General features: G+C 39.3%; 2 protein-coding genes across 2 annotated transcripts; one reads left to right on the top strand and one right to left on the bottom strand.

The window, feature by feature from the left end:
• Positions 1-11,233: 11,233 nt before the first annotated feature.
• On the bottom strand, positions 11,234-12,817 carry LOC138891228 (uncharacterized). Its single transcript, XM_070174424.1, has 3 exons — positions 12,369-12,817; positions 11,480-12,257; positions 11,234-11,383 (listed from the first exon to the last, which is right to left on the bottom strand). The coding sequence occupies exons 1-3, from the start codon at positions 12,815-12,817 to the stop codon at positions 11,234-11,236; spliced, it is 1,377 nt and encodes a 458-aa protein (XP_070030525.1).
• A 2,477-nt stretch (positions 12,818-15,294) lies between these two features.
• LOC104229560 (ethylene-responsive transcription factor ERF098-like) lies at positions 15,295-15,768 on the top strand. The gene has a single exon (XM_009782209.2). It carries the CDS (start codon positions 15,295-15,297, stop codon positions 15,766-15,768), a length of 474 nt encoding a protein of 157 aa, XP_009780511.2.

Genomic DNA, 15,768 nt, shown 5'->3' with positions numbered 1-15,768 from the left:
AGAAATTGCAGAAAATCAGTACAGCAGTCGTAGGTATTTTGGTCTTCGCGTTCGCGAAGGGAAGCTCGCGTTCACGAAGGGCTGGGATCTGGAAGCTATGCATTCGCAAGGGTCTAGGCCACGTTCGCTAAGGGTTCATAAGGCTGTCCATCGCATTCGCGATATGGTTTTCGCTTTGGCGGAGGTATAAGAGGAAATGTATCGCGTTCGTGACCGGTGTGTCGCGTTCGCATAGAGTAAAAAGTGGTCAACGCGAATTTGAGCATCGCGATCGCGATGTGTTGACCGCGATCGCGAAGAAGGAAGGGTCAGACCTGGGCAGAATATTTTAAATCACTTCATCCGAGATTTTGGGGCTCATTTCTCCCATTGTTGATCATTTTGAGAGTTTTTTGAAGGAAATTAAAGAGGGATTTAAGGGGAATCGATTGGAGGTAAGATTTTTGAACTTAAAACTCTTTTCTGTTGTGAAATCTACCTAGAAAACCATGGAACTTAAGCTAAAAATGGAAGAACTAGGGCTTGGGATTTTTGGACTTTTGAATTTAGATTTGAAGGACCATTTGAGGTCGGATTTGAGAACTTTTGATATGTATGAACTCGTGGGGAGATAATGAACCCATTGATGTAAAAATTTTGTAGTTTCGAGAAGTGGGCTCGGGGCTCGGGTTTTGGTAATTTCGGGATTTGTGCCCTATATTGATTGTTTTCGCTTGGGCTTTGTTCCCTTAGCATATTGTGATGTATTCGTTCTGATTTTGGATAGATTCAATGCGCGTAGAGGCCAATTTGAGGGGCAAAGGCATCGCGAGCTATAGATTTTGCCAGTTCGAGGTGAGTAATGATTGTAAATGATGCTCTGAGGGTTTGAAACCCTGGATTGTACATCGTAGTGCTATATTGAGGTGAGACACGCACTTGATGATGAGCGTGGGGTCATTTACTATTGGGGATTGTGACTTGGTCCCTACCGATTGTTGATTTTACCACGTATTTGACTGAAACTTATTTGTTATCATCATGATTTGGGTTGATTGCCATATTTGGGCTTCGTGTCAACTATTTGAACCCTTCGGGATTTTTATCACTATTTCATCACTGTATTGACTTATTACTTGAACTCAGTCATGTTGTTTTCCACTATTTTATGACTCATCCACTTTTACTCAGTTTTGAGAATTAAATGATATTTTTAAATGATGCTTTAGGCTGAGAACTACTGTTTTACAAATGCCCGAGGGGCTTGTGATGATTTTTGACTGAGTGCGGCCGAGGGCCAGATGTGAGGATACATTGAGTGATATGAGGTTGAGGGCCTGAGATACATTTATACGCCACGAGGTGGCTCAAGTGATGTGAGGCCGAGAGATGAAAGATGATGCCACGAGATGGCTTGATATTGTGCTTGGGCCGTAAGAGGCCCCTCCGAAGTTTGCACACCCCCAGTGAGCACGGCTACCCATTGAGATCTGAGAGTGAGCCCGAGGGACTGATATTATTCTGAGAGTGAGCTCTAGGGGCTGATATTGTTCTAAGATTAAGCCCGAGGGGCTGATATTATTCTGAGAGTGAGCCCGAGGTGCTAGTACTGTTCTGAGAGATTGTCCAAGGGGTGAACCTTTATGTGTTCATCTTTCATATTTACTTGTCATTTTACCTGTTATACTGTGGTATTTGTGCCCGAGGGCGGATGTTCTGTGCTTATCGGCACTAACTGGTTTGCATTCATTTGCGTACTGTTGAAAAAGTCATTTTCAAAAGAGGTTTAAACTAATCTAAGATATTTCTAAAGATTTCACCGCTTCACTATTTTTCTCAAATGGTTTTACACTGCTTCTATACAACATATTGGTTTGTTTCACGTGACTTCTTACTGCTCAATTGTTATTTACCTTTATTACTCACTGAGTCGGAGTACTCACTTTACTTCCTGCACCTCGTGTGCAGATGCAGGTAATTATTCACCCGGTAGCAGGATTTAGGATGATCGGAGGCTGAGTCATCGGAGTTTAGCAAGGTGGCTGCCAGTGTTCGCAGCACTGCTTTTCTTCCTTTTCTTTCATCAATCTTGTCTTGTACATTTTAGACCTTATAGTTGTATTTATACTCTAATAGATGCTCGTGACTTGTGACACCCCTGTATCAGGTAGTGTTTAGGATGTCTTCCGCACTTTATAAAGAAATCTTTCGCTTAATTTGTGGTTATTTAATCATACTAAAATTGTTTATTAATATTAACTATTCTGAAAAGGCGAAATGGGTTAGTTGGCTGGCCTTGTCTTCACGAGAGGCGCCATCACGACCGGATCGATGTTTGGGTCGTGAAAAGTTGGTATCAGAGCCTAAATTACATAGGTTTCACGAGCCATGAGCAGGTTTAGTAGAGTCTCGCGGATCGGTACGTAGTTGTCCGTATTTATCCTCGAGAGGCTGCAAAACCTTTAGGAAAACTTCACAATCTTGAATTCTTATCGTGCGCCTTTGATTCAGCTTGAAAAGTATCTCTTGAAATTCCTTTCACGCGTTCGCATGCGCACATGAGCGCTCAGTATCAGATGTGTCTTGATGGCTTGTGATTCCCTGATCGAGGGGCGAGATGTGATCTCTGTGAGTTTGATGTTGGGCCAGTCTGAAGGACTTGAGGCCAAATCTTTGCCTATGGCTTGAGCACCGAGGTGCTGATTGTGTGAGCCAGTGTTTTTGAACATATATGTTCGGTAGTGCCTCTATTAGTGGGAGTGACGATTGGGTAACTATGTGATGAGTATGTTAGTACTGCGAGATATATCCATATGATCTAGAAGCGGTGAGAAAGGTCTGCTGGAGGATAGAAGAACTATTAGGTGCTGGAATTCCATCTTGATTCGAGGTATAGCCCCGAGTTATGGGCGTGTGAAGGATCTTTTCATTTTTTCCAATTGGGAGTGAAGTAAATTTCATGTTGCGGTATGAGTTCAGACTCAAGAAGACTATGTGACTGCATATAGTTTATGACGATGGAAGGTATACAGAAATGTTAATTGAAGGCAAAGCAGGTGGGTTATCTCCTGCAAAGTGTTTTGAGGTTGTGCGATCCTTTTGTGATTGTTAGAAGATCTCATGTGCAAGTGAAATGTAAGTGTTGAAATTTGAATTTTGAGTCGCTTAAGAGAGTGGGCTTAATTGTTGCGAGAATGAGTGCGAGATTTGCCGAAGATTTAAAGTACTAGATGATCTGTGTTTTCACAAGCTTACAAAGGATTTGAGTTTAATCTCACTATGGTATTGTGGAATCAATATAGTATAAGTGTTATGAGTTATTGAGTGTATTTCGATCTATGGTTTCGAGCCAAGTGGAGGAGTCTGGTGTGAGTAGTTGATTGCACGGTTAGGTGCTATATTGGTTCCAGTTTGAGGTGTGCGGGTAAATCAGTTATGGCTTGCGGAAATTGAGACCGAGGATGGCTCGAGTAAAGGAAAATTTTGACAAAGGTTATATTATGCTTCATGGGGTAAGGAAATCACGGGATGTCTTAAGTTGTTGTTGGTAAAGAATGCTCGGTGCATCGAGCAGAAAGTTGCTTGGTTGTATTGGCATGAGGATTTCATTCTACGGTGTCGGAGTGCCAATGAGGCACGGGTGGTTTTGTTCGTTGGGTCAGGTAAATTGCAGTTTGAATAAGAGTGAATAACTTGCGAGAATGGTTCTAATGTGTTCAAGAGTCTACATACATCAATTGAGTGTTCTAAAGTTGCATATGTGGTTAGAAACTGAGTTTCATTGGAAGATGTCAAGGCTTGTGGTATTTCTATGTTAATTATGGGATTCTATGTATCAGTATCGGGAAAGTAAAGGGAACGGAGTTAGATTCCCATGAAGTTCTTCAGAGTAAAGTATTTTGGAATGTGGTGTTTCTAGGAATATTTGAGAGAGTATTCAGTGGCTTATGGGTCTTAGAAAGTGTGGTTTTATGCTTGGGTCTCGTGTGGTAAGCCTGGGTTGAGGCATTGTAGTGCTACAGCAAGAGGGAATGTCCAGTTGAAGGTGAATCAGAAGGAAATTTAGATAGATGGAGTAGCTTCATAGTAGACCGGACCGGTATGGTAAGGATATGATTAATTCCTTGTCTGTGTTCGAGGTGATGAGTTCTTACAGGTATTTTGCAGCACTGCTCTTAGGTTGTGATGACTTGCTTAGCTTGGTCGAGTTAGAAGGATTCAGTCCTGGCAGGTCTGATTTGTGCAAAGGGAACTCGGAGAGTTCATTATGGGTCTTACCGCGGTTTGGAGATGCATATTTTCTATGGGCATGCAGAGCATGGGATGTATAGTGATTTTTTTTCTTTTTCTTCTAGATAGGACTAATGGAAAGTTCTTGACTAGTTGAGTGCGTAGATGTTTGTGGCTCGGAAAGGGAGATGAAGTTCTCATGTTATCCTGGGATGGTATGGTGTATGCGGTATATTGTGGAGGATCGATACTTGCGTGTGTATGGTTACAGTTCAATGCTGAAAGGAAGTTCATAAAACTCTTAGGCAGTGGGTAGCCTCAGATAATTAAAGAAATGGTACTACTAATTGGAAGTGATTTGACGAGAGTATATGTTAGAAAAAGGGCAATGTGATTAAGTTAATGGCACTTTGGTAGTATTACGGCACTCTCTGGCTAGATCGACTGCTGATAATCAAGTCTGCTTGGTGGCACAGAAGAATTTTAGAGTATCTCTCGTAAAATGATTGGGTATTAAAGGTGTGACATGTATTCGGACGGCGAAATTAGGATCTGATATGGTGATTCATGTGCCGTGTGGATTTGGAGATGGAAGTTCTCATGTTCAGGCTATGTTGTGGTTGTAGATTGTGTGTATTGGCACTGATTAGCGACTATCGGGATTTGGAGGCCCGAGTAGATCTTTCTTTGCTTGGTATGTTAGATTTTGGATGTGATATTGGGGTTTAGACTGGTTGTCTCCGTGCTCGGTTACTCTGGACTATTGCATTATGGGCTATGCCGGAAATGCCACGGGTTGAGTGGCGAGGTGCGTCGAATTATGTCCTGGTAGAGTGGTTTTACATTTCGAAGACTCAGCGGACGGCTATGAAGGATTTGTCTTTCTTATTTGGACTCGTGTGATGGGTGCTAGTGCTGAGGCTCCTCATATTGATTTAGTTCCGGTGGTGAGAGACTTTTCGGACGTGTTTCTTGTGGTCGGGCATGCCGCCGGGCAAGGTTGTCGATTTCGGTATTGATTTGGTGTCAGGCACCGTATCGTATGGCACCGACAGGAGTTATAGTAGTGGAAGGAGCAACTTCAGGCTCCCTTGGTAAGGAGTTCGTTGGCAGGCCAATGTGGATTCGTGTTCTAGCTTGAGTCGTCTTGGTTTGCCCCGAATTGTATTGTTGAAGGGTAGGTTAATTCGACCGTTATTGAGCTTATTAGTGATCTGGGGAGATCTATGAGTTAACTTTCTGTGTTGCAAGACGTTATGATTTGTTGGTTATGGGCACATATGGTGCGGTTCATTTGGGGTCTCATAGTGGAAGTCGAGCGGGAAGAGTAATTGGGTGTTGCTCGATGAATGGCGTATCGGTTATGTCCTATCGGGTTTGCGTGGTATATGTTATTTGTTTCACTGTGGGTATGATTATGTGCTTTGGTTCCAGGCATCAAGTTGTGCGTGGTGGTCGCTTTCGAGCGTAGTAAGTTGAGGTGTTTCATGTGGAGCGGTGTTTGTTAGGATCACGCATTTCAGCGAAGCTATGTGGAGATTTGACCTTGCGGGTTAGATTCATATGTTCTATTTCTATGATGAGAGACAGGTTCTCAGCCTTGTGTTGTGATGGTACTGGTGAGCTTGAGGGACAACTCTTTTATTTGGGTTATTTTCATGAATTGAGCATGTTCGGACCGTTGCTTATTGGTGCGCGTATTATGCTAGTTGTGGCTTAGGCCTCTATTGATGTGTCATGTCACCCGCGTGGTGTGTTGGATTAGAGAAGATCGTTGGGATCATTAATGAATACGAACGGATCTGATTTCAGCTTGTTGGAAGGATAATATTGAGGTTCGACTCGGAAATTGCTATGGAATTTGCCAAAGGAGGAATAGCTTCATGAATGGTTGACTTGAGAAATGGTCGTGGTTTATCGCGTATTTCATCTATCGTTGGCAGTATATGAAAGTGTTGGAATGAGACTTTAGTTGATAAGAGGTTTTCTACCAGTATTCGGTTGTTGTGGGTAGCTATTGTGAATAGAAGTTATAGCTACGAGTGTTTGAGTTATGTGGTATATCATGGGATTTCTCTCGAGGTTGCGGGCATGGGTTATTACAGCTGGTTCGGGTCTATTTAGAGTATAGGTGTGAGGTTTTGATCGTATTGATGGTTTCAGAAGTGAAAATGTGGTTCTATGGCTTATAGGGCAGACTGGATTGTGCAATTTCAGTTGCAATGTGTTATCGGGCCTATATGAGATAGGGTGACGTGGGTTCACCCCCGGGTATATGCATGATAAGGTTATTCAGCGATTGGTTGGTTTTTAGAACAACTCTGGGCACGTTCGAGGACGAACGTATGTTTAAGTGAGGATGATGTAACGACCCGATCGGTCGTTTTAAGCTTTTGCACTTTGATCGCCAGTTCTCGGGCATGACATGACCCGTGTGATGTATTATGACTGATGTAAATCGTTGGTTATGGTTTTCACGGAAATCGGAATGAGTTTGAAAGAACAGTTCTCAGTTGTAGCTTGAAATTGGAAAGGTTTGACCAAGATTTGACTTAATTGTATATGAGCTCGGATCAGAATTTCTATGATTTGGTTAGCTCCGTTGGGTGATTTATGACTTAGGAGCGTGATCGGCATTGGTTTTGGAGGTCCGGAGTAGAGTTAGGCTTGAATTGGCGAAGTCGATATTTTGGCGATTTCCGGTTGGCAGGTGAGATTTTGATCTGGGGGTCAGAATGTAATTCTGACAGTTGCAGTAGCTTCGTTATGTCATTTAGGATGTGTGTGTAAAATTTCAGGTCATTCGGATGTGGTTTGGTTGGGTATTTGATTGAAAGCGTATTTCGGAAGTTTTTGGAAACTTAGGCTTGAATTCGATAAGTTTTGGGTAATTTGATGTTGTTTGAGGTGTTTTGATGATTGGAACAAGTTTAAATGAGGTTCTAGGATGTGTTGGTAACTTTGGTTGAGGTCCCAGAGGCCTCGAGTGAGTTTCGGGTCGTCAATCGGACCATTTTTGGAGTTGAGAAATTGTAGAAAATCAATCCAGCAGCTGTAGGTATTTTGGCCTTCGCGTTCGCGAAGGGAAGCTCGCGTTCGCTAAGGGCTGGGATCTGGAAGCTACGCGTTCGCGAGGGTCTAGGCCATGTTCGCTAAGGGTTCATCAGGCTGTCCATCACGTTCGCGATATGGTTTTCGCGTTCGCGGAGGTATAGGAGGAAAGGCATCGCCTTCGTGACCGGTGTGTCGCGTTCGCATAGAGTAAAAAGTGGTCAACGCGAATTTGTGCATCGCGATCACGAGGTGTTGACTGCGATCGCGAAAAAGGAAGGGTCAGACCTGGGCAGAATGTTTTAAATCACTTCATCCGCAATTTTGGGGCTCATTTCCCCCATTGTTGATCATTTTGAGAGTTTTTTGAAGGAAATTAAAGAGGGATTCAAGGGGAATCGATTGGAGGTAAGATTTTTGAACTTAAAACTCTTTTCTGTTGTGAAATCTACCTAGAAAACCATGGAACTTAAGCTAAAAATGGAAGAACTAGGGCTTGGGATTTTCGGACTTTTGAATTTAGATTTGAAGGACCATTTGAGGTCGGATTTGAGAACTTTTGATATGTATAAACTCGTGGGGAGATAATGAACCCATTGATGTAAAAATTACGGAGTTTCGAGAAGTGGGCTCGGGGCTCGGGTTTTGGTAATTTCAGGATTTGTGCCCTATATTGATTGTTTTCGCTTGGGCTTTGTTCCCTTAGCATATTGTGATGTATTCGTTCTGATTTTGGATAGATTCGACGCACGTGGAGGACAATTTGAGCGGCAAAGGCATCGCGAGCTAGAGATTTCGCCGGTTCGAGGTGAGTAATGATTGTAAATGATGCTCTGAGGGTTTGAAACCCCGGATTGCACATCGTAGTGCTATATTGAGGTGAGACACGCGCTTGATGATGAGCGTGGGGTCGTTTACTATCGGGGATTATGACTTGGTCCGTCCCGATTGATGATTTTACCGCGTATTTGACTGAAACTTATTTGTTATCATCATGATTTGGGTTGATTGCCATATTTGGGCTTCGTGCCAACTATTTGAACCCTTCGGGATTTTTATCACTATTTCCTCACTGTATTGACTTATTACTTGAACTCAGTCACTATTTCAATATATTTCTGACTGAGTGCGGCCGAGGGCCAGATATGAGGATACACTGAGTGATATAAGGCCGAGGGCCTGAGATACATTTATACTCCACAAGGTGGCTCGAGTGATGTGAGGCCGAGAGCTGAGAGATGATGCCACGAGATGGCTTGATATTGTGCTTGGGCCGTAAGGGGACCCTCCGGAGTCTGCACACCCCCAGTGAGTGCGGGTACCCATTGAGATCTGAGAGTGAGCCCGAGGGCCTGATATTATTCTGAGAGTGAGCCCTAGAGGCTGGTACTGTTCTGAGAGATTGCCCGAGGAGCTAAGTTTTATGTGTTCATATTTCATATTTACTTTCCATTTTACCTGTTATACTGTGGTATTTTTGCCCGAGGAACGGATGTTCTGTGCTTATCAGCACTAACTGGTTTGCATTCATTTGCGTACTGTTGAAAAAGTCATTTTCAAAAGAGGTTTAAACGAATCTAAGATATTTCTAAAGATTTCACCGCTTCACTATTTTTCTCAAAGGGTTTTACACTGCTTCTATATAGCATGTTGGTTTGTTTCACGTGATTTCTTACTGCTCAGTTGTTATTTACCTTTATTACTCACTGGGTCAGAGTACTCACTTTAATCCCTTCACCTCGTGTGCAGATGTAGGTATTTATTCACCCGGTAGCGGGTTTTGGGCTGATCGGAAGCTGAGTCATCGGAGTTTAGCAAGGTGGTTGCCAGTGTTCACAACTTCGCTTTTCTTCCTTTTCTTTTATCAGTCCTGTTTTGTACATTTCAAACCTTGTAGTTGTATTTATACTCTAATAGATGCTCATGACTTGTGACACCCCGGTATCGGGTTGTGTTTGGGCTGTATTCCGCACTTTATAAAGAAATCTTTTGCTTAATTTGTGGTTATTTAATTTTACTAAAACTGTTTATTAATATTAACTATTCTGAAAAGGCGAAATGGGTTAGTTGGTTGGCCTTGTCTTCACGGGAGGCGCCATCACGACTGGATCGGGGTTTGGGTCGTGACAACTAGACTAGTCCCTTGCTTCTTTGTAAACAAAGAGTAATCAAACCCCTCTGTAAAAATCCTCAATTGATTAAGGCTTCAGTCAACTTTAAATTCCACTGTCTTGTTTCAATCCATAAAGGAATTTATGCAGCCTATAGACTTTTTCCCCCCTGGCTGGGCAATTCCTGTGGCAAACAGATGCACACTTTTTCAGTGAGGTCACCTTGGAGGAACGCATTGTATACGTCCATCTGATGCAAATTCCAATTTTGTGTTGCTGTTAAGGAAAGAACCACTCTGACTATTACCATTTTAACTACAGGAGAGAAGGTCTCCTGGTAGTCAAGGCCTTCAATCTGATTATAACCTTTTGCAACCAATCGAGCTTTGTATCTCTCAACCTCCCCATTGGCTCTATATTTTATTTTGAATACCTATTTGTAGCCTATAGGAACTTTCCCTATTGACAAGTCTACTAAGGACCATGTTCCATTTTCTTTGAGGGAAATCAACTCTTGGCCATGGCTTCTACCCATTTAGTGTCTGTTGCTGCTTCTTCATAGCTCAGAGGCTCCTTCAAGCTGGTGATCTTAGAAAGGTAAGATCTGTACTTGGTTGAGACACCATCATGGCTCAAGTAGTCTTGCATTGGATACTTTCAAGAAGGTTTGGAAGTTGAGTTTTTCAATAATCCATTGCACACATAGTCCTGCATCCAGACAAGTTCTTTCATAGTCTTGCTTGATTTTCTGGGTTGATCTTCTGGATAGGAAGTGTGAACTGCTTCTGAGGGTATTTCTCCTAGCTGTTGTGGCTGTTATGCATCTTCAAGCACCAGTGAGGATAAAGAAGATGGTGTTTCTGTAGCATGTGTTGTCTCATGAGGGAATACATCTACAGATGGAGGACTTGTAACTTAGATGTGGGATTTACATCTTCAGATGGAGGACATGGTGTTGGTATGTCATTACTGGTGTCAGGTTCAATCACTCCATTGGGAAAAACCTACAACTTTCCTTCCTTTAAAAGCTGAAAAGGAAATATGTTCTCTATGAACTTCACATCTCTGCTCACAAAAAAGGTGTTAGTTAAGAGATTATATAGCCTATAGCCTTTCTGAGATGAAGAATATCCCATGAGAACAGCTCCAATAGCCCATGCTGCAAATTTATCTCCTTCTACTGGAAGTTTAGCAAAAAGTAGACATCATATGGTCCTCATATGTTGTAAAAATGGTTCTCTCCCATATATCATCTCAAATGAGGACTTTCCTGATAGCACTGATAAAGGGAGTCTATTGATAATATAGACCGTTACATGTACATATTCTCCCCAGAACTTGAGAGATAAATGACCTTGCAAAGTATATGTCTATGTTTTCTCTCCACCACCCTATTCTGTTGTGAGGTGTGGGCACAAGAACTTTAGTGAATCATTCCATATAATTGAAATAAGCTACTGCATTCAGAATTGTAAAATTCAGTTCCATTGTCACTTCTCCGAATTTTGACTGTTCCACCAAATTGAGTTATTATTACGACAAAAAATTATTTTAAGAATAAAATCACATCACTCTTGAGTCTTAACAAGTAAACCCATATCATCCTATTGTAATTATCTACTATAATAAGAAAAGATTTGTATCCATTATGACTTGCCACTCTATATGGACCCCATACATCTACATGAATCATCTCAAAAGGTTTAATTACTTGATCTACATGTACTCTTTAGGAAGGGCAATCTTCCTTGTCTGGCTAGAGGACAGATTGTGCAATCCCTTATTCTATCATTATTGATCTTGAACTTCATGTTTGGAATTTGTTTCACCACTTTATCTAGAGCATGCCCAAGTCTCCCATGCTATATTCCTAGATCCTCTTCTTTTTTGGAATCACCATGTGCTTGCACATCTGCAGCCTTGTTCTTATCCTTCTGATATTGCAGATTGTACAAGCCATCAAGATCCTTACCAATCCCCTTCACTTTCCCATTGTGAAGGTCCTGTATGATCTAAAAATTAGGATAGAAAGACAGAAATCATTGTAAGTCCCTTGTAAGTTTAGAGACAGACAATAAGTTATATTTAAAATCTTAAATATAGAGCACATTTGTAATGACACCATATTCACCAATTTTACTTTCTCCAGTACAAGCAATATCTAATGAAGTATCATCAGGTAAATGAACTTTAGATGCAGACTTTAGACTATCAATGTTTATCTTGTCATGTAATTCTCCGGTGTGAACCATGTGATTGGTTGCACCAGAGTCTACTATCCAGTTTTCATTCTTTGTTTTGTCAGGTGTTGTAGTGGCCTTAGTTGTACCTGCAAAATGCTTTGACTTATCACATTCATCTTTGCTAATCAATTTTAAAATTTGATCATACTGTTCTTGAGTGAACATAATTAGCTGAGGCAGTGTAGGATTCGCAACTGGAGAGTTTAGCATCTGTTGTTCCTCCTGAGATACTGCATTTGCTGCTGCTTTGCCCATGAGCTGTTGTGCTTCATGTGTTGTGGTGTTAACCATTGGTCGTTGGGGAAAATTGTTGGCTTTCTTCCTCATTTTGAAGTCGGTTGGATAGCCATGTATCTTATAACATGTTTCTCTTGTATGGCCTTTGTAGTTGCAGAAATCAGAGAATAGATTGTTCCTTCTAGGTTTATAATTGTTGTCTATGGTCATATCCTCTTTATTAGTAAACAATGTTGTACTGTCTCCTATGTCTAATGCTTGTGCAAACTTTCCCAGGCTTCTTTGGCTTTCTTCAGAGATTACAATAGAATATGCCTTGTTGACAGAAGGCACTGGGCTCATCATCAGAATTTGACTTCTAGGCTGCGCATATATCTCATTTAGGCCCATCAAGAACTGCAACAACCTTTGATATTAAAAATGCTCTGAACAACTCTTAGATTATGGACAATCACACCCAATACAAGGCATCAAATTCTTCCCATAGATCTATTAACTTTAAAAAATAGGCAGATACAGTAGAAATTCCTTACGATAGAGTTGCAATTTCTTTATGTAGAAAGAAAATACGAGATTCATCCACTTTATCATATTTGCCTTCAAATCTGTCCAAACTTTATGTGCACTTGATTTGTACACAATTCCACTAAGCAATTCATTGCTCACAGCATTCATAATCCAAGACAAAACTATTGCATTACATTTCTCCCAAAGTTCATGCAATGACGGATCAAACTTATCCTTAGTACATCGTCTATCAACAAACGCTAGTTTACACTTACTTATCAATCCTATTTTTATAGATCTACTCCATAATGCATAGTTCTCAGTTCTAGTCAGTTGAATTGAAATCAAGGAACTACCTGGAATGTCACTTAGCTGTAAGAACAGAGGGTGATGATGATTGATAGTTGTCGTAGTTGTTCCTGTGCTGGTTCCAGCGGAAACTTCTTCTCCAATCGCCATAGTTATCAATTCAAGTGATCTAAGTTCTGAATTTCACAATTAATAGAATCTTCAGTCGCACATTGCTAAAATTGGTAAACCCTAGCTTAATCGATCGTGAAAATCACAATCGATCTACAACAAAAAAATTTGTCAGAGGAAACGAGGAATGATAATTGCAGCGAATAGTAATTTATCATCCCTGCTCTGATACCATAATGAAGATTTGAGAGAGTTTCATCGAGGATGAAGATGATAAAATGAACAAGAATGTTCTAGAGATTGTTCTCCATTTGAGAGAAATCTAAATTGTATTATGATAAAATCTGAAGAGTACAATGAGTTAATCCTGTATATATACACTCCACAATTAGTACCTAATCTACAGCTATTTTATCAACTACACTGACCAATCCTATAATTAGTTATAGCTAACTAATTGCCTTCTTAACCAACTTAATCTACTCTCACGTGACTGGCACAAGACCATTCCTTTCTTCAATAGATAATATGGTTACAAACTTTAACAGAGAACCAAATCTAAGGCCCAGTTTGTCCATAATTTTTTTCCTTTTTCCCAAAATAAAATTTCAAAAATGTGTTTGTCCATAAATTTTGCAAGTTCTTGAAAACTTTTCGACAAATGAGTTTTTCAAAAGATCACTTTTTCAAAATTTTCATAATTCTTTTTCCCTACTAACAAAACTGCAATATTTTTTTAAGTGAAATGTATGTCCAAATATAATTTCAAATTTGAAATGCTATTTATACTTTTTTTTCTTCAAAAATTATAATTTTTACGTCCAAACGCCTACTAAGAATAAAGAGAGTGATAACCATCCTTTGCCCTTTTCCTTCTAGAAAAAAGAAACAAAAATAGGGCAGGAAAAGAATAAAATATATATTACCTGTACAAATATATTCTCATCATTTCCATACTTGGAAAATTTTTCCATATATATTTGTTCGAAATTTTCAGTATCAATTATTTTTAAGAAGGTAATTTGTGCCTCCTACATTTTCTTGTGCTGGTGAATAAAACAAAATAGAACTATTTTCTTGAACGATTTGACTCTTCCACTTTTAAATATAGCTTAAAAAGAACTAGAATATGTATTTGTGGCTCCTAATTGTCTATGAGCAGATCCACACTGTGTAATGAATACAGTCGCATTCACTTCTTGGTTGTAATTAAACTAAAATTTTCAGAATATATTTATACAAATTTACACTCATTGACAAATTAAAAAGATTAGCAAACATAATAATACTTCAAAACAACTAATTTAATTTGGATTTTTTCCAACATATTGGGTATATCTGTATTCATGTTTATCTTAATTATTGGCTTAGTGTAAATGGCAAAAGGGGACATTAGAATGGTTTTATAAATAGCTAATAATATTGAGACGGTTATGAATTCTATTTAATTTCTTATATTTAATCAAACATTATGAATTCTATTTAATTTCTTATATTTAATCAAACATCCCAAATTCATTTATTTCAACTACAGTAAATGATCTTTTCATATAATTTTTTCTCTAATTTATCGGAGTTAACATTGATATTTGATAAATAAGTGGGACTTTTACACATCTAACGAATACATATGTGCAGATTCAATTATAATATAAATTTGAGTTTCACCAAAAGGTTTAACAACAATAATTAAGGCAAATCTTACTTAAGATCTTCTAAGATTAAGGAATCTTATCTAAGTTCATTTAGTTAATTATATGTTTCCTTGAGGTGATCTATAAATTTTAAAAATATTATCACAAAAAAACGAGGATGACACCATTAAGATAATTTAAAATGATTCATAAATTAAAATGAGAGCACATTAATTACGGATAAGTATTTAAAAGTATGTCATACAACCACTTCGATATTTCTGAATTTTGGAGCTTTCTAACAGCATCCCATTTTAAATTTTTGTCACTACTAGTTTTTACATCAAATCTATTTCGAATAAAACAATCCAATCAAAAATACTAGTGGTATATGGATAAAACCTTTTACAAGTTTTTAAGAGCAAATATATATCTCTTGAATATCACAGCTCAGATCTTCGCGAACAATTGAATAACTTTTGAAGTAACTTGGTAAATTATTATGAGTTTAAGTTTTATATATTAAGAGCCTACAAATTATTTACATATTCAAGTCGCTAATAATGTAATTACAAGTAAATCTCCATAATACACATTAATCCGTAACCTGATACAAATGCTAACAAACTTGTTGTCGCAGGTTAAACAAAACAGATAATTAGTGTCAATGCATATAATTCACATCCAGTTATTTATTACACTAAAAATTACACCAATTAATTATCTAATTACCAAATATCTTACTTCTCATAAAAGTTGCAAGAATAAAAAAGGTCCTACAATATAATCTTATATCTAACCATCCCATTAAGGTCTATATAAATCGATATTCCTAAGTCCTTATAACGTCAAATTGAAAAAATAACTCCACATATAATTAACATGGAGGGAAATTCTTCAAGAGGAAAAAAGGCCATGCAAGAGAAGGAAAGTAGCAACAACAAAGGGAAGGAAGAAGTGAAATACCGCGGCGTTCGAAGGCGGCCGTGGGGGAAATTCGCGGCGGAGATACGTGATCCGACGAGGCCGGGTTCCCGGCAGTGGCTCGGGACGTTCGACACGGCGGAGGAGGCAGCTAGGGCTTATGATAGGGCTGCATTTAACCTAAGAGGACATCTTGCTACTTTAAATTTCCCTAATGAGTATTATAATCAACTCCAATATCCTCCTTTATATTATCGTAACTCAATTTCTTCACCAACAAATGTTGCTTCAAGTCCCAGAGGAAGTTTAGAGAATGGAAATTCCTCATCATCAACTGGGAAAGCTAAAGAAATTATTGAGCTTGAGTGTCTAGATAATAGTGTTCTAGAGGAGCTTCTTGGTGCAGAAGACTCAAAAGTCAAGAGAAAGTAA

The sequence above is a fragment of the Nicotiana sylvestris genome, chromosome 1, assembly GCF_000393655.2.
Source record: "Nicotiana sylvestris chromosome 1, ASM39365v2, whole genome shotgun sequence".
Classification (NCBI taxonomy): Eukaryota; Viridiplantae; Streptophyta; class Magnoliopsida; order Solanales; family Solanaceae; genus Nicotiana; species Nicotiana sylvestris.
Note: the sequence above shows the minus strand (reverse complement) of the source record. Positions and strands in the feature narration are given on the sequence as shown.